This window comes from Lachnellula hyalina (assembly GCF_007821495.1).
Source record: "Lachnellula hyalina strain CBS 185.66 chromosome Unknown contig00032, whole genome shotgun sequence".
Classification (NCBI taxonomy): Eukaryota; Fungi; Ascomycota; class Leotiomycetes; order Helotiales; family Lachnaceae; genus Lachnellula; species Lachnellula hyalina.
The window spans coordinates 115587-139170 of NW_022157146.1; the positions used below are offsets into that span (position 1 = coordinate 115587).

Here is a 23584-nt window from a genome sequence, read left to right on the forward strand (position 1 = left end):
AATGGTTTATGCATGGGATCAGACCAGACGAGATTGATATAAGTTTTATGTTATGTAATTGAATAAATAGGATGTTCCGTTACTACTACTATTTTTAACTCCAAGGCTTACTCAAGAAGTCATCCGCGCCTACGTGACTAAAACTAGAACTGTGCCTTCTTCTTTAAACCTTCTAAAACTCCACGTACCCAGGCCAGGCTAGGGCCATTCATATCGTTTTTACCTGTAGATTGATTGTCCAGTATCCCTTCAATCGCAATTCAACAGTGCGTACATGTATATGCAATGAGCTCAAGATCGGCACCCCGGCCTGCTATGGCGCGGAAGTTTGGCCGCTCCTTCGAGCCCTTTGACTTGCTCCCCATAGCAAGCCTTAATTATCGAGAACTAGGGAAATCAAGTCTGGCTGTCAATTCCGACAATCAAAATCTTTATGGGGAGTCCTAGATGAGGATGAAGACCCGGCCGGAATTCTCTACATCGACCTCAAATTCGATCAACCCAAAGATCGTCGGCTGTCAAGCGCAACAGTTGTGGTGACATTAGAAGAATTAGAAAAAGAAGTATAAAGCACAGTACTTTACGTATAATTTTAAAACAAGAAGAAATTAGAATGGTTTGGGTTCGAGGTAATAATAGTAGATTATATTTATTAGAAAACCTCACCTCTGAATAGAACCAGTTAGGTCTATATTTATTTTCAGCTTTATCACTTGATATATTATACGTAGAAAGTAATCAAGTTCTATCTTATAGAGGTAATAGTAGATGAGGATTAATAATATCCTATTGCCGCTTAATAAAGTCAAGTCTATAGCAACTATTAATGTAGTAGAAGTGATCACTCCTGTGATACTAACAACGACCTTGTCTAACTCTTTTATTTCAGAGTAATTAGGTAGTGAAATTCGAAACTTTGGGTGTTAGGTGTCTCCGGCCAATTTCGGGTATAGAATATATTTTTAGGAACCCTAGTGCTGGCAGTACACTCTACAGTTTAGAGTCTTTGTAAAGCTATCAAGAATCTGTCTATGTATGATGGGGTCTACTGCCTTCATCAAGATTATCAATCCGTACTGGTACGACAGCTGGAGAAGATTACACCATTATTCCATTCAAGGAATTTATGCCCAAACAGGGTAATTTCGACAGTTGCGCTAAGCTTGCTTGTGCTTGAAAGTGGCCTGATAGATAGCTAGATAGATCTTATCTAGTATTGCTGCGCGACACTAGCACATAGCAGTAAGTTTTCATAGACCTTTGAATATATAAATCATCTCGGCTTACCTGTATACTAAATCCTATGCTTTCAGACGTCCAATTTGTTTTTCTCCAGACAAATTGACCGCACACCTCCACATGAGAATGTATGCAACACAGTTTCAAAATTACCTCGCCAGGTGAGTAGCATCGTCCCAATTAACTCGCCATCATACTAATCTGTCTAGTTCATGGGCTGCCGTATTGTATCTCGTCGCCGTAGGTGCCATTGGTTACTATCTGTGTGCCAAGAATGCCCTTTTTGGTCTTGGTAATGTCAAGCCAACGAAGGAGGAGTATCAAAAAGTATATAACGAAATCGCGAGCCGTTTAGAAGAGGACTACCATTATGATGATGGCAGCTACGGTCCTATTCTAGTTCGTCTTGCGTGGCATGCTAGTGGTACCTACGATACGGAAACAGGCACAGGTGGCAGTAATGGTGCCACTATGCGAGTCTGCCCCGAGAGTCTCCATGGTGCTAATGCCGGACTTAATATCGCTCGAAATTTCCTCGAGGATGTTAAAAGTAAGTAGCAGCTCTATATACAAATAATATAATAGGCTCAGACTCGAACATTTTGTACAATCTACTTGCAAGAACCTCATTACATCACGTGACGAATTCCTTCACTGGCTAACGACTTGCTAATTTATGACATAGCTAAGTTTCCGTGGATCACTTACGCTGACCTATGGATTCTTGGTGGTGTCGCCGCTATTCAAGAGATGGAAGGGCCTATTATACCATTTCGACCCGGACGGAAAGATAGAGACTCCACTTTCTCTCCTCCTGATGGACGCCTCCCCGACGCATCTCAGGGAGCTCAACATCTCCGAACCATATTTAACCGCATGGATTTCAACGATCAAGAAATAGTGGCTCTCTCAGGTGCCCATAGTCTTGGCCGCTGTCACACTGATCGACTGGGTTTCGATGGCCCCTGGACCTACACACCTTCCAGCTTTAGTAACCAATACTATGTTATGCTTACGAGTGACTTTTGGAAAGTTCGCAACTGGGATGGCCCTCGCCAGTTTCAAGGCAGCTCGAGTCAGACACTTATGATGCTTCCTACCGACCTTGCCCTTGTCCAGGACGAAATGATGAAGCCATGGGTTGAGAAGTATGCCAATGATAGCAACCTTTTCTTTCATGATTTCAGCAACGTACTGTTGAAATTGTTTGAGCTTGGTGTGCCATTTGAGAAAAGCACCGAGAGATGGACTTTCACTCCTACTCAAGCGCAAAAATTAGCTATTTGATTATCCTCATTACTATCTCATCTGATTGATAAACAAGCACTCTTCTTTAATTATTACTATATCTCTTATCCAAACGTGATAACTAGATGTCATTGTAGAAAACCATGGCCTCCCAACTAGGCTTAGTTTAGGGGTAATTTCTCGTCAGGCCCATCGGTATTACTACAAACTCCATTCAGAATCAGAGAAATGAATGTAATTCTCGCATACCCTCTATGGCGTCGTTTTAGCGTTTAATCGTCCGTTATTACTCTTATAACCCAACAATATAGTACTTGTGCAAATCTCGACATCAATATGTTGAGTACTAGCGTCAAACTATTTTGAAGCCGAGATAAATGCTCTTTAACGTCTTTTCCTACTACTATATATTTGAAAAATGTATTCGGCCACCCTGCATCTCTTTTCATAACTAGCCTAGAGTTGCAGAGAGGGGTAGTCAATTTCTTGCCAACTTCCAAAATTCCAATCGTCGTCTCTAAGACTGTGAAGACGGGGCTCGTGCTTACCTGAGGAACATCCTGCTCAACTTTACAGCCTCACGAGTGTAGGGTATTCTTATCACACTCCAGCTCAAAGTTCTCTACTGCCAGAATCTACAACAAAAGAGCATGCTCGTGAACTAATTGATGGAGCAGCAGAGAAGTTGCGGTAGGTAAAGCACCATATATGGACTGGTTGAAGTCCAATCTGGGATTACCATGTCACTGACGAGGCACAGGCCATTTCATGAAATGGCTCGAGATCAATTTCTCATGTTACACTGTAATGAACACCAAGTAGACTTTTCTATGCTTGCCATAAATCTGGCTTAATACTACTCCGCTTTCAATTCTTTGGGATGAATCTCTCGAACCCAGGTGGAGGCGATCCTAAGATGTGCGGCATAAACATCGTTGTGTTAAGACCTTGTTCCTTTTCTTCTGCTCTCTTCCGTGCTTCCTCCGAAAGAATTCGCCATATACGTCTCCCATTTCGGATACTGAGTAGTTCATCATATGGTGTCGACTCCGTCATTCCGGTGATCTGGAATATTTCGTCATCGGTGGGATGATTGGAGTTTGGTAGTTGTGCTAGAGGATCCTGCTCGAGAAGCTGCGGAAAATGTTAGTAAGTCAAGGAGCAGATGACAGATGAACCCTTGTGAAGAACAAAAAGCCAATGTGTTCAGTCGGCATATGTAGGTATTGACTCACCTCACCATCTTCCGGGTCATCTGGTGGCTTCCAGTCTAGACCTCTGCACAACTTGCCCCGTGGTAACTGTGTGGCTCCTGTAGATAACCAACGTAGCTCGGGTTTTGTAAACCGTCAACGCGACGGTAAATTACTTCCCAGAGGCTTCTGATAGAATCGATCCCATTGGCCACTGCACCTCCTTCCTGAGCTTAGCTGTCACGCGTTGGATAAATCGGTGGGTAATGTGCAGACAGGCTTCGTGAATAGAGATGTAAAGATGCCCTCCAACATTGCGCTTACAGCGAACTCTGATGGCGTTCACAACTTCACCAAACTGAAGTTGAAATCCGTAGGACAAGCAGTCTATGCTAGCCTCCAGAGAGAGTACTACACGTGACGATTCTACTGGTGGATTTTGACTTAGGTGATAGAAGTAAGTGGGGAGCAAGCTTGTTTGTGGGTAATATAAATCGAGCTCTTTTGTCTCGGGCGATATTTTGTGGGCCGTGTGAGAAGAAGGCACCTTGCCAGCCATTCTTGATGTCTGCTGTTACTAAAAAGTAGAGTTAGCGGAGAATCAACCATCAGGAACGGATGGTTTATATTAGATTAGAGGCCAGTAGCTAAAACACTGTTGTTCAATGAGGTGTAATAATCTATTTGACTACCACAAACTGATAAGGTGATTTTTCATGTCTTAGTACTAGCTTTTATTCACGATTCGACACTTATATAAGGTTCCACCATTTTGAAAGCAACAGTATTATGATTAAGGATGATGATAATCTGTAGCTTCAATCAAGGCCCTAAGCGGGTTTTCAAAATTATGGATAGGAGGAACCATATCATAAAATTTCCCAAGGATTTGATTTCAGCTCCACACTTACCTTACATGACATTTCTACTCCCTCTATCTTTAGTAGCTTGATGTAGATGTAGCATCGCTTGATATTGATTAGATATGCAATCTTCAAGTCCAGACTCTAGGCCACAATTTCAAAGACAGCGACAGCTTGATTGAGGTGCCATTTATAACCAATAAACGCAACTTCAGCATGCATTCCAAGAGGATGAGAATAAAAAATGCGTCATACATTTATAAAAAAATATGAAAGCAGCAAAACCAAAGGGCGACAATTTGCGTAATCTATAGTACAAGTGAATAAAAGATCAGTATAGTTGTAACCTAGCCTGGAGCCAATGTCACGGGGTACGTACAGTAGCTCAAAGTGGTAATGTTGGTGGTCCTGTGGGCGGGGGCTTAGGTATCCAAATCAGAGTGTCACATTGCAGAACTCAATGCTAAATGTGATGAGACTCCTTATGTCTACCACCTAGCTAGTTTCCGGCTTTCAATCGCAAATCGACCCGCGTAATCGTTCCCTCGAGCTATATAGAAGGTGTTATGGTTCTATCACCTCTGTGATACGCCAAGAGTTGAGTTCAAACGGCGACCTGATACTGACATGACGTTCTACCAACCCGATGTTTGATATCATGGTCTTGAAGCTTGAAGCAGGGGAAAGAAATGGAAAGTGCAGAGGATAATGCCGTTAGTGGAATTGTAAGACGAGGGGAGGCGGGGTGGGGTGTAAAATTTAAGGTACTCGTATAGGAGATGTAGATGAAACGAATAGCTTTAAGAGTAGCACATTTTACGTCCATCACACTTGCGCATCTCGGTCGCCTGTCTCGAATATGGTTGTTAAAGAATGCGCGAACCAGTACATTTCCCACATAGGAAAGGAATAAGATGACATCTTCTCTCGAGCTCTAATCAAACCCCTCACCAGACCAAACATGGACAGTAAGGCCTAGTCACCCTTCCCCTCTTTCCCCACATAGGAAAGGGATAAGATGACATCTCCTCTCGAGCTCTAATCAAACCCCTCACCAGACCTAACATAGACAGCAAGGCCTAACCACCCTTCCCCTCTTTCCCCACATCCTCATAGCCAACGCCCAAGGAGTAACATCGTCTTCTGACCACTGCATACGGAAACGCGAAAGCAAAGCATCCTCACTGAACAAACATGCATTTCAAAGCCATAAGCATGCTCTAAACTTTTATCACAATGCAAAAGGTGCAGTAGCTTGTATATCATATTATGCACCGGAAAGGATCCCGGTAGCGACATATGATACTAGGATATAATATCATATATTCCGCTATATGATAGCCGACAATAAGTATATGAGAGGGGAAAACAACTGCCGGCAATAGAACAAGAGAGACAAACTCTAAATATTTAACCATCGAAAGTTCAGTTGACGTCAAAACCAAATGTAATAAGCATATGAAAACGAAAATCTCCTAGGAAAACAGCAGTAGTGAAGCGGCACTTGATGGAATAGAATCAAACAACTTCGAACAGTCAGTAAACATGAATCATCCATTCCTTCGTAAGGAAAGGAAGGAACGGTACAAGTATTGAAAAAGTGACAATGCAGTCATGTAGCACCCTCTGCATAAACGTTATAGAGTAGGGACGAACGTGCAGTAGGTGAGCACAGACACGGCCACAATAGATCATGCGCCGGAGAGGCCTCCGGTGGGGTGCGTGCGGCGTATAGTAACCACGACCTCGGGACCCGCAAGAACATGTGACGGTGCTAAAAGAAGACGAAGAGGAAAACGAAAAAGAAAACGAAGAAGAACACGAAATGCATGGCATGGCTAGGAACCCTTAAACCCCTAGTAGTACAGAGTAATACTGTAAAGGCGCATGCCATAGCATGATACCGATAGGAGAATTTCTTGTGCCTGCATAATATAATGAAGGAGATTATATTACTGTCATGATTTAAAAGATGATGCAGGAAGGACTTCGACTCCGAGCCTCAGCATCAAAGGACGTTTGATGATCAAACACCACGTGGGACATGTTCATGTACATGTACGGCATGTACTTATGAACGTAACAATTAGGGTGTTGAGACATGCTGCAGGTGTCGCGTGGATGGATGAATCGTGCCTGTTTGATGGGCGTTAGAGTTTCGTTTGGCGAAATGGTGAGAGCAAGGTATGGAACAACGACCTGGAGAGGATTTGAGGTTATGACATGATAGGTTTTTGGATCTTGCATAGGGATGTGTATAATTTTGATACTATACTCATATTTAAAGGGGTATTTTGAGGAAGAAGTTCTGTTGGGGCGATTATGAAGTCATGTTTCATGATTCTGCCGGGATGTACTTCTGTAACTTTTGCTATTTTTGGGCTAGTAAAGGTAAATACTGTATCTACAATATAGTACCAAGGAGAAAAGCAACCAAAAGTGATATAAAGATATAACACTAAGTTAAAGGCCGAAAAAACAAAAGTGTTACTCTAGATATTGCGCATATCTCAAGGGCCGATGTATTATACGAGGCGCAAAATGCTCCAAAATAAAGTACCGTAGTGCAACAACATAACTGGAGAGATAACTAAGAGAAAAATAGAGTGGATCGATAGGATGAAGATATTCAAATCTTGACTTAGTGATAAGAACAACTAGCTGTCGTAAGCCTTACGCGAAGTTCGTGAGGCGGACGACCGACACTTACGGTACAAAAGCCGGGTTCCCAGCTGGGACTTCCCAGGTAAGATGAGGTAAAGTCCGGCCGGGGCTTAAGTTAGTACCGTATTTCATAATATTTCGTAGATACCGCATTAATACCAGTCCCTGATCCCGAACACGGGTACGGTAGGTATCTTATAGTGTGAACGGCCCTCTAGCACCGACATTCTCATGGAGTTTTCTCCATTCAAGAGCTGAACGCATCCAACACCCGCGTTTTCATGGAGTTTGTCCAGACAAGATGCTGTACCAGACAAGATGCTGTACCAGACAATATAATATGATGTAAGAATGGGAATGAGACTGATGTGGTGAAGAATATGTTGGGAGACTTAATATGCAATTTGGAAAGTTTAAGTGTACGCGTACCTTGAAACACCTAATTCCGCTTTTACATCAAAAGAAACTATTCTTGAAGAGTCAATTGCTTTGCTTAGCTTTACAGTTTCCCGGCTGTGCTTGCCCTTTTAGGCCATTTATGTTATTCCTATCTTATCCAATGCTTTTTCTGGAGGATTCTTAAGTCATTCACACCACTTGCACAGTTTGCACAATCTTGCACAATCATAATGAAATACCGGTATGAGATGCCCCATACTATACTATGCCGACTTGAATTGGGTTTGGGGAAAGGGGAGCCGTCAGCTAGCTAGTATACGTTGTGGGCTCATAAGGCGGGGTGGTTTACTCTGTGGATTGAGCAGTAAGAGGAAAACTCTGATCGTGTTCGTGTTGGGTATGTATGCTTTTGTGGGGGGTTTGTGTTGCGTTCTCCTAGATGAGTCGAATTCTGAATTGCTTTGTAGGTTGATTGGTGAGCTATAGCTTATATAAAATTCATTCCGTACAGTAGTTGAAGTAATATAAAGACTTTTCTACATTCAATTAATAAGACATCGGAAGTCCGGGCGGGGAAGCTAGATGGGTCAATTGAGATAGAGAGGGTGGCATTGGAGATGTACTATCTAGATTCGTGGTCCTGCAGTAACCGCCAGGGGTAAGCTGCAAGCTAATGCAACTTATAACATCGTTACCAAACTTCGGGACAGGGCATGGATGCCTAACAAAGGGATAGGTTGCAGATCTCGTTATATGTACGCGGAGGTACGTTATATTCCCAACGCCCTGGTTATAAAACGATTCGAGGATCGTCGGCGTCGCCATAATCTGCCCACAATCTTCTCACATAAATAGAACGATGACCAGACCGTGCGGAAGGGAGGTCAAAGGACGGGCTGTAGTCCCATGGATAAGTCGCACGGGTGCAGAAAGCTCTGTTCAAGATGAGGCCATTTATTGAAGATACGGGGTGGGTTTTCATAGTGGGGTACAGTAGTGCTGAGTGAAAGTCCAATCGTTGGTTGCGTGCTACAATACTGTGGATATACACTTCCCGCGACGATGGAAACTTTGCGATTCCCTGTTGATCCTTCGGGGTGTTTAGGTTGGGTCGAGAACTTGATCTCGAGAGTACAGTACAATAGTCGCAGCGGCACGGGATACATACGTTCGAGCGAGCCGATGAGATGGCTATGTAACTAGGCCTATATGTAACGTACAGTAATGTAATGTGACTGCTCAGTCGGGTTAGGAAGACGTTGCGTTGCGGATGCGGTCCGGAAGGCGGGCGGGGAGGGGAGGGGGAGGGTCCCCATGCCGTCTTTGTATAGAGATCCTGACAGGCACATAAATCTTGTGTCGCCAAAGGTGATGTGTTTGAACGTGAACGGTGTGATGAAGTGCAGAGTAGGGGTGAGGCTGCACTGCAGCCTTGTCGTAGAATAAGCATCCTCTACGGAGATATCTACGATGCAAGCTCATCCAGATTTGATAGACGAAAGGGACGGATGTCTAGCCAGGTGCATAAATTGATTGTTGATTCTCGACGGCATGCATATCTACTTCGGCGACTCGGGGAAGTGCTCCAGTAAATATCGAATTTAAAGTATATAGGTAGTTCGCACTGTAGTTCTCAAAAGAGGCCAAAGTGGAGGTAGTGCTCTTTTATTAAAGCTATTGTTCTTTGGGAAAATCGCGCGCTGATCAGCATGAATATGCTTTTTTTCGTATGATGCACAGTAGTCTCTTGGTCTAGGTATTGTGATATGCTTTAACTTTGAAGCAACAGATTCGATGAAGATCTTCATAAGATAAGAGTTTTCATCGACGCAAGCCTCGGGGCCAAGATCTAAATCTAAGGTTAGCCGACTGCCGATGTGCTGGATCTGCTGATATGAGATGTATCCGATAAAGGAAGGATAACTGTTGCTAATCGATTTGTGTCGTACTATGATTGACAGCCCAAAGCTTCACATCGTCTTTTGTCGTGGAGTTTCAATCTCCTATAGGTAAAGGTTAAATATACGCAGCTTGGCCGAAGCAGGTAAGTACGCTTTGAGAGAAATGCCCCGATTTGGTCATTTTTGCTGCCTATGCTGGCTGCCGTTGCTTACCCGCTGGTGATGTTCTTTTTCCAGGTTGCATAAATATTGGATATGCAGGTTGACCGTGCAAACACACTTCCTGCACGTGTTGAAACTCGAGACAGGACTCGAGCTTTTGCGCTGTGTTGCAGTCAACACCTGTTTAGCATGCGGGAAAGCGTGACACTTCCACAACTTTCTACTTTCGGCGAGAAGCCTATTCTATCTTTGTTGTTTTTAGACCCTGATGCATGCTGCTACGAGGAGTTTGGGTTTGCTGGGTCGCTGGCAGCGCAGATTCGGGATTCTTTATCGCTTTGCATCTGTGCCTCCGTGCTTCTCGAAGCTCGTGCCATCGCTGCCTCGAACTGCGGCGTGATGAGGGATCGATCATTCGTAGATGGGATTCGGCGGATTTTGGAGCCTTGGAGGTACCTCCGTACAGGGCCTCCTTTTTACGGCGCTGCTGAATCCTCACGCATGCGCAGGTCCGAACGGCCTAAGCTTCAGGGGAAACCCCTGAGCCTGATGGAAGCTTCCCCTGCAGCTGCCCCCTGGAGATAGCTACCCTCATACCCCTACCCCCGCTCCTTGGCAGCTTACATTGCTATTCCCAGGCCAATGGACGCAGCGGCAGCTCTCCCCGCCGCCAGCGATGAGATGCAAAAAAGAAGCAGTGAGGTCACTTGGTGCATCGCGAAGATTTCAACGACAGGCGCTCTGATTTGTTCCTGTATTGTTCAATTGGCCGCAGGTTTTCGTGAGACTATTGAAAATTTGAAAATAAGAATTAAATGGAAATTGAGACCATCACGCGCTGGAGAAGAAGGGTGATGAATGGACAGTGAAAAGTACAAAGGTAGCATCAAGCACAATTAATCTCCAAATGGGGAGGGATCGGCTCTCTCGTTGGCCGAGGAAACGCTCGTTCAACCACCAAAAGCATAACACGCTGGATTGCTTCCATATGACCAGCATTCGAAAGAATGGCAGCGTATCAGGGAGAGTTAATGTGTGCATAGATTGCGCGGGGACATGAAGAGATGCCTCTCGTTGTGTGAGGACGGGACAGGCTGCAACAATACTGATTGAGAAGTCTAGAGTATTTAGAAGATGGCTGTAGCCGCCCGCAGCCTCATCATGGTGGGTGGGTAATGGACATCGGCGACCGTTCTAACAAGAAGGAACGGGGGAACAATCAATGAAGCAATATTGAAACATCGTGATGTTACCGATGATTACTGCTCACCTAGGAACAGCGCCGTACAATAAATATTTGTCACTTGTACAATATTCCTCCTGTCCCTAGGCTACTGTAACAGGGTTGCCCTAACATTGGAATGAGGAGGTTCATCTGCTCTTTCGGAAACAATCTCCAATACCAACACCCTGAAGAATCCCAAGTTTGAGGTTTTTGGAGCTTCAGCAACCGTCGGTCCGTCATACTGCATGCCATGCTAAGGTGTACTGTAGGGATGCTACTCGGGACCGCGGACTGGACGAAGGAGCCGGAAAGAAGCTTAAGGATGAAGCCGTGAGCACTAGGAATCGTATCCGTAGGTATATCGCCTCATAACGAACGCCGGGGCCAATCAGTAATCGCATCGAAGATACCTTGATGAATTGAGTAAGCCTACAATTGAGTTAACTGAATCAACCGTAGTCAACTGTGTAGTAGTCGTTTATAGTAAGGGATTTCTGAAGCGGGGGAACCGTAAGAAGGGGGTACGGAGGATGACGAATGAGCTAGAAGGCTTTTGAGTTGAGTTTTATTGTCAAGTACAATAATGGAGAGAGGCATCTCCTCCAGCGTGCTGGATAAGTTAATTAATAATTTAGGTAGAGTAGTAGTGGAGCCACCACCCAAGAAAACGGCCCCTGTGGGACGCTATACATAGGGCAGGCTTCCTATTGACCCCTTGGCTCTACCCCATGTCAGCCCATGCCAGCCCGGGGCCGCCCACTCTGTAAGCTATAGGTTATAGGGTTGCGGTACGAAGTATTCGTACCGTCCCAAATCAATCACCTCACTCACGAATACCCTGCCCTTTTTAGCTTTTAGATATGTAGGCGATAGAATCCTTCCAGGAGACCTAACTCTTATTCCTCGATTCTACTCTATCAGACAAACTGACCCTCCTCTACCTCTACATCCGTCACTTGTTTCGAATTGCGTTGTTTTGTTTTGTTCTGTTTGGTTGAATCCTTTAATCGGTGCCGGAAACACAAACGATAGTGCCATACTCGTACACAGACGGTCGAGACTCGATCAACGACTCCTGCAGCAGAAGGTGTGTGCTCTTGTTTCGTGACTCCTTGAAGGGCGGCCATCAGTACTTACTAGACAGACATCCAAACGCAGAGCGCCGACACAGACACAGAAAGACACAGACGCAGCAATACCCAACGCCCTTGCATTGTTCTCCTTCACGACAGGATAGAAAAAGTGCCCCCTCACGTCGCATCACATACATTAAGTAGTACTGTAGTAGAAAGAGCTGGGCCCAAGCAAAGCGACGCAAGGCAACGCAACGCATAGCAGCACCGAATCATTGCAACTGCAAATTCTTTACGCCTGCCGTCCTAGTCAACCTACTAAAATCTATACTATACAGTCCAGTACCGGTATTGTGGCAACCTTTAGGTGCTATACTGTACTGTTATTTTTTGGTGGACTGGACTCGGAGCGTGGACCAACAATAAACTTTCGAGTTCGGGAGATCCCTGCTGCACGGCGCCGAGATACATACTACCCTACTACCACCAGTCTACCACCCGACCTAGGCTCTAGGTACCTTACTCGTCAATAGTCCGTCCACGACAACCACCACGCCAAAATAATATACCACCACTCTCCACCTTCTCACTCCCGCCATCAATCCTCAATCGTCGCTCCCCATTCCGACAATTACACTGCGCTCGTTGGGTAGAGTTACAGCTTCTGCACTGCAGTGCACTGTACTGTACAATCAACAGCAGCACGGACGTCGCGTCAAGTCGGCAAAGGCAGGCACTGGCTGGTGCTAGCTACGCATCCATTGATTGATCGACTTGCCCCCAGCCAGCTGCTTGGATAAGAAAAGGGTTGTTCCCACAGCTCCGGTCTCCAGTTTCACGTACTCTACGGGCGTCTCCACGAGAAGCCCTCCCCTCCCCTCCCTTCCCCTCCAGTACTGTACACACAGCCGCATCACATCGCATCCGAGACCGAACGCTCTGGCTCTTTGGCCCTCTGTTCGATCAGCTCATTTGCCTGACACAACAACGACCGCACACACAGCCATTGGCTCCCCGCTCATTGAATACCAACTTACGACTCGAACCCCAAAGCATAATCCAGGCGACGTGCGATACCCTGGCAGCTTCCCTGTCCTCCGCGGCACTTCCTGGGTCCTCGTTCTTGGAGGCGAAGGTGTACAGGAGAAACAAGCTCAGAGTACGATACTGCGAGCGGATCGCCATAATAGTCCATCCCGGAATTACTCCATCGTGTGCATGACAGGACAGTTGACTGGTGAGCCTTCCCGAAACCCTTGAGTTGACCCGATCCGGGCATGCAGGCTGCCGTCGCGCTCGAGACCGACCATGGTGGCATTCCTTACGCCCCTCAGTACATTCCTCTTTCATATCTAACTAAAACAACACGACATGCGAATAACCCTCCAATCTGTCTATGCTAATTTTTACTTTTCGGCAGGCACAATCCCAGTCGTGGCTATCCGAATCTAAGCTTAATCACGACCAGGAAGGAACGAGTCAGCAAAAGGCTCAAGCTTAAGCATTGTCCACGGCCCAAGCGAGTACGCAATTCATTCCTCGATTTCCTATCCGAGGAAACAACCCTACAAACACCGGTCCTCGACGTGCAAACTCATCGGTCAACACCCCAGAAAGTTCCCATGGTTGGCTTTCAAGGCAGCTCAACATGGTGACGGCGAACGACAGAATTCCGCGTTCAAGCGTTCACGTAACGCCTTTATCCGTACCTAAAGACAGGGCTCGTGGATCGAGTGAGGATACTAGGCACAAGCGAAATATATCTTCTCGCAGCAGTACCAAGACTAGCGAGTCATCGACTAATCAATCGCAAATGACGCCTCCAGCAACCCCCAATAGCTCGCAGGAGGATCTGAGTCAACATCTGGAGAGCCATCTGCCCGTTTTCCATAACTTCCTACGAGCCTTCTATCCCTTCAATCCAACATATACCGTCTCAGATTCTACAGTTACCTTGCCATTGAACGAGGGCGATGTGATACTAGTACATTCAATCCACACGAATGGCTGGGCAGACGGCACTCTTCTCGCCTCTGGCGCCAGAGGATGGCTACCAACGAATTATTGCGAAGCCTACGGCCCCCACTCGATGCAAAACCTTCTGATGGCACTCCTGCATTTTTGGGACTTATTACGAAGTGGTATGAACATCGACGGCGAAGTTTTTGGCAACCAAGAATTTATGCGGGGTATTATTGCGGGTGTTCGATCTTTATTGGTAGGTTCAATACATCACGTAGTACGAGAATACAGCTAATAGCGGAACAGGAGAAATCTAATTGCCTGACGCGAGAATCAACTCTCGTTCAGAGCAATGAGGGCCTACGACGCCATCGCAAAGCACTGTTATCAGACCTCTCCTCCCTCGTCAAGACGGCGAAACGCTTACAAGAATGCACCGCAACCTTGCCTCATAACCAGTACGACAGTGACGATATCAACAACACCATCGATGAGATGATCTTGAAGGCATTCAAAATCGTGACCAGAGGCGTTCGATTCCTCGATGTTTTGGACGATGACGTCCGGACGCGACATCCGGTTCACCGGGTAATGGCCACTGTTGCAGAAGAAGCTTATAACCCGCCAACTCCTCCAGCGGATGCAACGTCATTTGAAGGAACACAGCATGGAGACCCTGCATACGATGCGGCATCCCGCAGGAGCTCGAGTCGCAGTTCGGCAAGCGGCCTGCCTACAGCGCAGCAATTTGAAGAACAAACGAAACGACAGTCATGCCAACGCATGTTGGGCGCTCACTCAACCAACGCGCCGCCTCCAAGGCCATTGTCTATGACCCGACCGTCTTCAATGCAGCTCAACAGACAGTCAGTCTCACATCGCTTGTCTCTTACGGCTTCCATTCCAGCTGCGCAACGACAGAATCTCGTTTCCGAGAGACTGAATGTTAGTCACGATACCTTCCTCTCCTTCCTAGGCTCCTTTATCGGCCGGTTACATCTGCAGTCACAATCCGCTCTCGAGCTTCTCTCTTCGGTCCGTCAGTGTGTGAACGCGGGTCACAGTCTCTTAATGGTGGTCGCGGCGATATGCGCGCATGATAATCAAAGCGCGGATGCGTTGGAAGCAGCCCGGGACGCTATGTATGATAGAATCAACAAGTTGGCTGCTGCTGCGCGAGACATTGTTAAAGCGTCCGGGGTAGAGGACGAGAACGTAGTCATGCGACAACAGAATGAGGGTTTGCTTACGGCTGCAACTGGTTGCGTGAAAGCTGCAGGAGAATGTGTCGCCAAGACCAAGTTTGTCATCGAAAGAATCGGCGACTTCGAGTTCGAGTTCAAGAGTCAGGGTCTTGGTATTGATATACCGTCAATTGGCAGTGTTGGGGATCAGTCTGAACGCAATGTTGAGGTTGAGCCTAGTCAACCAGAGCCCGCAAGTCGACCCCCGCCTCCACCCTTGATTATTCCAAGTTACGAAAAACCATTGCCAGATGTACCTCTTGCCTCTCCACCAGTTAAAGACACAAGCAATCATTTATCAGCCGGGAATGTCGAACCTGTGGTACAAAATGGATGGGCATCGAGCGCAACGGCATCGAGCACAACGGCATCGAGCACAACAGCCTCAAGCGCCTGGACAGATTCGTCATCCCGGTCATCGACAGTGTCAATCCTACCTCCGCTTCCCAAACTCACCAGTCCTTTGTTAAACAACGAAGATTACAGTCCTTCGGAGCCGTCATCTGGACATGAGAGTGAATACCAGCCTTCTTACAGGAAGGGTAGTGGGATTTCAAGTACAGGGACGAACAGCACGTATCTCAGCAGCATGCGCGACTCAGAGTTGAGTCTGCTTTCTCAAGCCTCGACGCGTGCTACAACCCCAGACATTGCACCGTATGTTCCACGAAGTAAGCCTTCCCTTTCAGAAATGAGTGCTACTGGCAGCCATTCGACTCTGGCAGACGATTCTGCTGAGGAGGGCGAGTCGAAAATGCTTGAAAAGACCTTTGCGCATGAGCTTCTGCATAATAAAGACGGTCATATTACTGGAGGCAGTCTCTCAGCTTTAGTAGAGAGACTTACCACCCATGATTCTACTCCAGACGCAATGTTTGTTTCGACATTTTACCTGACATTCCGATTGTTTGTTACACCAATCAAACTAGCTACAGCTTTGGTTGAGAGGTTTGAATACGTTGCAGAGAGTCCTCATATTGCAGGACCAGTACGATTGCGGGTTTATAATGTCTTCAAGGGCTGGCTAGAATCCCATTGGCGCGACCTTTCGGATCATGATTCACTTGTAGTGATAGAGCCTTTTGCCAAAGAGAAGCTTGGGAAAGTTCTCCCCGCCGCTGGACGAAGACTACTTGAGCTAGCTCAGAAGGTAACATCGACCGAGGGACCTCTCGTTCCTCGCCTTGTTTCTTCTATCGGGAAAACTTCGACGTCTATTTCGCAGTACATTCCAGCCGATACCCCGCTCCCTCCATCGACCCTGACCAAGAGCCAAGTGGGTGTTCTTAAGAACTGGAAAATGGGCGGAAGCAACCCGACCATTCTGGACTTCGACCCTCTCGAGTTAGCTAGGCAATTGACTATCAAAGAGATGAATATCTTCTGCGCCATCATGCCAGAAGAGCTCTTAGGCTCTGAGTGGACCAAGCGATCCGGATCCAATGCGGTCAATGTTCGAGCAATGTCAACCCTCTCCACCGATCTGTCCAATCTGGTAGCCGACACCATTCTGCAGTACGAGGACATGAAGAAGCGAGCAGTGATCATCAAGCACTGGATCAAAATCGCTCACAAGTGTCTCGAGCTTAATAACTATGATTCGCTCATGGCTATCATCTGCTCTTTGAACTCCTCTACCATTGTCCGACTCAAGAAAACCTGGGATGTGGTTTCACAAAGGCGGAAGGAGATGCTAAAGGGTCTGCAGGCAATTGTCGAACCCGACAAAAACTATGCTACTCTTCGAAAGCGTCTCCATGACCATGTGCCCCCTTGTCTCCCTTTCGTCGGGACCTACCTTACGGATTTGACATTTGTCGACGCTGGTAACCCTGCAACAAAGCAACTTCCTGGAGTCGGAAACAGCGATGGCATGGCAGTCATCAACTTTGATAAGCACACTCGAACGGCAAAGATCATTGGCGAGCTCCAACGCTTCCAGATTCCATACCGTCTTGCGGAGGTTCCAGAGATGCAAGAGTGGATACAAGCACAGATTGTTCGCGTCAAATCGACTTCTGAGCATGAAAATGTGCAGCAGTTCTATCGCAAGAGCTTGTTACTTGAGCCTCGAGAAAACCTGCCTCCAAAGGGTAGTCCTATTGAGGGACAGAACAGCTTCCCACCTGTTGCACCATCGAAGGAGAAGTTCGACATTTTCGCATGGACGCATTCTAAGGACAAAGCAACTATCCCAGCAACCCCCATTTAACGTCCGCCTCTGCCGGACAAAACATATTACAATTACTCTTGATACGACACCAAACACATACATGTCCTCACTCCACGACCGACCCATCGATTGATTTGATACCCACTTTGAACAGCGTTTTAGCGATTGATTTTCGGCATCCTTTTCAGGGCCCTCGGCGTTTCGAGATGGCTCAACATGATCATTAATATGATCCTGGAATTTTTTATGTTCATCCTTTTTTTTTTTTTCAAGAACTCCTATTGATTGAATACTATATTTTGCTCTCACTCACGGCTGGCATTGATTGCATTTTCATGAAAACTCCCCGGGATGGGAAAGAGGGTGGGGATTGGGAAACTGCGCGCGATGTGCTTATTGATAATTGGATTTGTATAAAGGACATCACCATCTTTCTCTATCGGCTTGCGGAGGAATTACAACATGAGACATGCGGCATGGCTCACGCCTGAAAATGCGGGATTGCTTTTGCTGGTTTTGTTGGTATTGTAAAAAAAAAGGCTGGTATTATAGTATGGATGGATGGGTGGAGCGGAGGGGTAAAAAAGCAAGTCGCGCGCGTGTCAAAGCGGGAGGGGGAAAAATATTTAATGCGGCAACGCACTTCATGAGCTAAGCTAGTAAGCCTGTAATGCATAAACAAAGACTCCTTCACAAGTACATCTGTCTTAAGAGTTTGTTCCAATATTTAAGTGAAGTCTGAATGTTTATTATTACTGTGCTCAAGAAAGCATTCGAAGGGGAGATTACATTCACTCTTGGTGGAATTAGCAATGCCTTCCACTTGATGTTAAGCACTGGATATATTTCACATTACCTTTCACACATAGGTACTAGGAAACACAAGTCTAAATTGGTACACCATTCCACGTCTGAATGCGCTTTCCGGCTAAATTTTACCAATTTCTCATCTCTTTGGCTGTTGCTTGACAGATAGATGGATAGACATACTTGTCTGGGTTTTGCTTTAGTGGTTAGGATCTAAGTAAACTTGGTGGAGTGGGGATTTGTTGTTATTTTGTGGGTGTGGTTGGGAGATGCGATGATTATTTGGATGGCTGGTGGAGTGAGTGAGGGGTGTGTGGTGTGAGAGGAGGGGGAGGGGATTGATTGTGCGGTGGTAAAGAGTGGGGATTGGGCATTTGGGAGTCTGCACCATAATTGCACTGTTGCTTTTTCTCCCTTGTTAGTCTTGTTGCTTTCTTAGTAAGAGTGACGCAATAGATGTTCATAAGTAAGTCATGAGGTAGAAGTGGAAAGCGTGGTGTTAGGAAAGGGCGGGGGTTGGGGTTATGTTTTCATGTGCTGTTGATAGAAAGGAGGGGAAAAAACTTCGTGAGGGGGAATCTATACTCAACACTGCTTCTCATGGAGGGAACGACATGAGCCATTGAAGACTTGAAGCAAACGTCTATCAGATGATCAAGACCTTTGCTGTTTGCAGGATGCAGAATGCTGGAGAAGTGCATGTCTGTGCGCGCTAAGCTTGTACATTCCATACGAGCGTGCTGAGGTGAGGTTGGGTGAGGTGTGCTTTTTTCGTCGGATCTATGGATGAATGAACGGCTTAAAGGCTTTGAAAGCGCTTTGTGGGCTATCAGTAATGTAATACCGTATTGTTCGGGGCTGATGTGGTGTTGTCGTTGTTTATAAGTCTATTTGTCTGCGATTTAAATAGAACGTGTCTGTCTATTAACAGGCAAGCTGCTTCCTCCGCAGACTCTAAATCGGTATTTTCCCTCCATCACCTTCTTGATGTTTGTATTTTTCGGGTGAGTGGGGCTGAATTTTTCGTTGCTTCATTCATTAAGGGGTGTTAGTTTCTGTTGGCAGTAAGAAGCGGTCAATGCAATACAGAAAGGAAAGCCAAGTGGCTATAACGAGTCTAACATGTTCAAAATGCTCTAATGAGTAACTTAGATGATGCCCTCTAGGGAAATTATCTATACTGTGCCATAGAATGAATATACCGACCTAACTAAAATCATAATGTCTGACTCATATGGTTGCTTATCTGCCTAAGCTGGGTACCTTTTTCTGGTTTGCTGATCGGGTATTGCGAAATATCAAGAAAATGTCGTCGCTGACGGTATCTTTATTTACGATGTCCGGCGAGCCCCTTTTCGACCTCGTCTCGCCATGTTTACCACGCAGTCTCGCTTAAATACCTCAGGGTGAAGAGGAGAGCACAATAAGATACCATGTTTTGGAACCATTAATCCAGCACCGGAGTAAATGTTCAGATATACTAGGCCTAATAGTCGGTTTTCCTTACTAGTCGGGGAAAGCGAATGTCCCGTGCAAGCAAATGTCCCATGTCGCGATTTGTATGGGTTTCCTCACTAAAATGCGCTTTCTACACCTATTTTGCACTGCTTCCTCACTAAAAAAGTGTTCTAAAATGCTACGTTTTATAACTTTTAAGCTGCGCAACCCTTTTAATTTTTATTTTAAATACTTATATCTCTAGATATATATATAGAGATACCTTATATGATTTTTTTTATAGTGCATCTAAAGTGTAGTGGAGTTATAACTCTTTTAACCTATGTTTTTAGACTTATATTATCGCGATTTTGGTGTAGTTTCCGACGTGGGACATTCGCTTGCACGGGACATTCGCTTTCCCCGACTATAAGCGAAGCGAGCAAGTAAGGATGACCGACTATTAATCCTTAAAACGTTAGATTTACGAGTAACTGCATACTTATAACCAAAACTATAGTCACTCCAGCGCGCACCGTGTAGGACCACCATGGATGTTTAGATGCATTGCAAATTCTTTGCGACTTGAATTATTCTAATAGAAGTGGGCTTCTCCCAATTATGTTTTCTATTATTCAGACAGTGAGATAGTATGGTGCTCTCTGGGGGTCTAGAGTCCTCCAGATAAACGGCATGCCCTGTGATAGTCCATCCTTATCAAAGGATCTGGCAGCAACGACCTTACTCTGCGCCAGCATCTCCTTTTCAAACGTCGCCGACGCATCTGCAATCTTGGTGGGCATCTTGCCCAACATAGTAGTGTCATTGAACATCTGTGACAACGAGACATTGGAGTTGACAAAGGTAGGGCGAGCGAATAAGCCTAGAAGGATAAGCTGCTGGACGGATGCGTTGGCGGGAGGTAGGAAGGGCATGAGGTCCGTGACGCCCTTCGTCTCAGGGACTGCTGAGTAGAGCGATGCGGGGTGGAAAGGCAATGTACCTTTGATCTCGGCGAGATCGTTTGTGTTGAGGGTTTGATGGGCTGCGCTTCCTAGATACGCGAATTGGGTAAGGATGTCGATGAGTGTCTGGCGGTCGACTGAGGTAGGGAAATCCATGATCTGGGCAGGTTTGGCTTCGGCGATCCAGGCTTGCAACTCTGAATCTTGTTGGAATGATGAAGGCGACGTGTAATAGGAGTCTACGAAAGTGGTCATGACGCTTTGGATACTAGTGTGGATAACGGAGGCGTCCTCTAGGAAAGGGAAAGATTTGATCTTGGGGCCAAATGTGTTGTTGTATAGGCCACGGTTCTGAAGATTGCGATAGAAATAGTTGGACTGGAAATTTCCTGCTTCGCCAGATTGGTAGAATTTGGTAGTGGAGACACCGGCCGCAGCCCCGGTGAAAGCAAAAGACTGGTCAATGAAACCACCTGTGTTGATCAAATCGGTGATTGCTGAAACACGATATCCAAATATCCTTATAGATACTACGTCTGGGTCAGTACAGTTGTTCAATCAGAATAGAAGTATTCTTACATCGTTTGAGAAGAGCCATGACAGGATGCTCGTCACTCAAGGTCCGATAGGCAGCTTCCCAGATAATCTCGAGAACGTTATGTGTTGCAGAGAGATGATACCATTGCGAATGCCAAAAGTCGTTCAAATTAAACATCATTTTAGCCAAAAGCCAATCGTTTGCGGTGTCCGCCGGTGTGTATATTAAGTTACTACCAGTATTTGTTCGAATAGCTAGAGGAAGAAAATCTCCGCTGGTGGGGTGGATGTAGAAATACGCGTCGCAATATGCTGCGAATCTTCCAGTAGACTCGAGGGTAGCTTGATCACGATGGTCGACGTAGAATAGATTTCCAGATTTCAAGAGCCCGGAGACAGTAGTCCCTGTGATGTTGGTTGTAATTCCATTGTCGACTTGGAAGGGCAGTGTAGCAGATGCATCCAATCGCTTAATTGAAAAGGGGTTGACGGATAATCTTTCCATTGAAAAGAACAAATCATTAGTGTAGTTCGTGAGAACTCCCACATCTACACCATCAGGCAAGCTCTTTTTCCATTGATCTTTATACAAAAGATTATAATCGGAAAGCTGCTTCAAACCACCAGCCTATTTTTGTCAGAAACTTATCAAATTTTAAGTTATGGCTAATTCACATACCGCCGCAATGGTGCTTGTAACGACAGCTGCATCGGCTTCAACATTTGGGACATCGATTGGTGTGTCCGTTGACAAAGCTGCGAAATCGGCGTTAACGGTGGAGTTTCCCAAGGATCCTGTTGGCCAGAAAGAAGTATTTCCCGCAATTGAAGGTCCGTACAAAAAGGTATCTGCTTTGACTTTAATTGCACTTGCTCGGACGCTGCTGCTGCTGCTGCTTTCCAACGGTGGAATAGTATAGGAAGTGAAGTTGTTGGCAGACTGGCGACGCAGAGCTTGTGGAACAGAGGGGGCGCAGGACACTTCGAGTGCCAAGCCCAAACCGAGTGACCATGCGAGGGAGGTGAGCATGACTTCGTGAGGCTATCGAATCAACCAATAGGTTCTTCGATGTGCAAGGAAGGAAAGACGGATGTGGAAGCTGGAGAATCAAAAGTGAAGAAATCGATGGTGCTTTTAAATAAATACCCGAGAGAGCCTTGTGCGTCCTTCCGCCTCGCCGTGACCGGTAGGAGCATTAAGGTTCTCAGTTTACACCATCATCCTACGCGGCTACTCCGATATAGAGAATCAGTGAGGATCACCTGGCAAGATTCTAGGCACCTCTAATTTTATTTTAGACCCTAGTATTTGATCATATTATAGCTAAATAAAGAACATTATAGTCACAGGTCAATGAGTGTGGATCACGGGATTCAACCCCTATATACATATGGAGCATCAAGAGGCTATTCCTATATGTATGGGTCATACTAAGGGATTAATTAGTCTAGGCGTATGAATTAGCTAGTATAAAAAGGGCCCGTTCCCCGGACGTTCTTCTTCATTTAGCATAAGGTAATCGCATAAAACTACCTATTCCAACTTCTAGAAACAAGTATTGCATCTATATCAATTCCGGCCTATGTTGTTCTGAAATGGTCGTACTAGGAGCTCGGTCTTCGTAACCTCTATAAGTTCTTAAAACCCCAGCGTTCAGCGTCTGTGTTTTTAGCATCTTATCCATACCAATTTGAAGAACTTTCGCAAATCGTAATCTAGATTAACGTCTGGTTTTCGTGGCGATGTACAAGGCGACGAATCCAAGATTCCTCCCGTAATCTCGCGGTTCTATCCAATAGCCAATCCTCTCGTATCCCGGCCAATTCTTTTGTGACCATTCCTTCCATCTCGCGTAACCTACTAGTAGGGTCAATGCCGGCATTTTTATGTTTTCTAAAAGTTCTTAGTGTCTTCGGCGCACATGGCATACTCCGTGGTTATTAGAAGCTAGTTCCTTAGCTTACATAAATAATTGCATAGTATGTTTTGCTTTAGCAGAATTAGAGTGATGATACTTAGTACATTGAGCAAGTACTAGTAGTAGCAGGAAGTGAACCAAGTAATGCTCTCTGCTACTCGCGGTAAACAGTAAACTTCTTTCTGCATCAAGCTTTTAATCTTCCGCCCCTTATATCACCCCGGAAGAAAAAAAGCTTTATACTCCGTACTCCGTACAAGATTTCCGCGTTATCTAATAATAAGCATGTTATCAGTATAGTGGGGTAGGAGCGGGTTGATCTAACGTTTATAGGGGATTAATCGCTAAAAGTTTGGTGCTTGTGCTCTGCAGCAAATGACCGATAGCCCGCTTAGTTCCGCTCAACAAGCAAACGCCCCTCTCGCGCCACCGTCTACGGGGCAAACAACCACGGGCATTAGTGCCACTTGTAGGAAAATTCCTGCTGGAGGATTCTAATCCACCTATCTCTCTAGCTTGAAATAAGTTCTAGGCCATTCTCGAGGGTAAAGTTTTGGAGCATATAACAAGTCA

At 45.8% G+C, this 23584-nt stretch overlaps 3 protein-coding genes across 3 annotated transcripts; 2 read left to right on the forward strand and 1 right to left on the reverse strand.

Moving 5' to 3' along the window:
• Positions 1–1365: 1365 nt before the first annotated feature.
• CCP1_0 (Cytochrome c peroxidase, mitochondrial) lies at positions 1366–2526 on the forward strand (the record flags this gene model as incomplete). Its single annotated transcript, XM_031149446.1, has 3 exons — positions 1366–1400; positions 1449–1789; positions 1925–2526. 3 exons carry the CDS (start codon positions 1366–1368, stop codon positions 2524–2526), a joined length of 978 nt encoding a protein of 325 aa, XP_031007151.1.
• Positions 2527–13615: 11089 nt separating this feature from the next.
• gefA_1 (Ras guanine nucleotide exchange factor A) lies at positions 13616–17385 on the forward strand (the record flags this gene model as incomplete). Its single annotated transcript, XM_031149447.1, has 2 exons — positions 13616–14185; positions 14236–17385. The coding sequence occupies 2 exons, from the start codon at positions 13616–13618 to the stop codon at positions 17383–17385; spliced, it is 3720 nt and encodes a 1239-aa protein (XP_031007152.1).
• A 2840-nt stretch (positions 17386–20225) lies between these two features.
• On the reverse strand, positions 20226–22122 carry LHYA1_G004489 (Manganese lipoxygenase; the record flags this gene model as incomplete). Its single annotated transcript, XM_031149448.1, has 3 exons — positions 20226–21091; positions 21135–21720; positions 21772–22122. 3 exons carry the CDS (start codon positions 22120–22122, stop codon positions 20226–20228), a joined length of 1803 nt encoding a protein of 600 aa, XP_031007153.1.
• Between the last annotated feature and the right edge of the window lie 1462 nt (positions 22123–23584).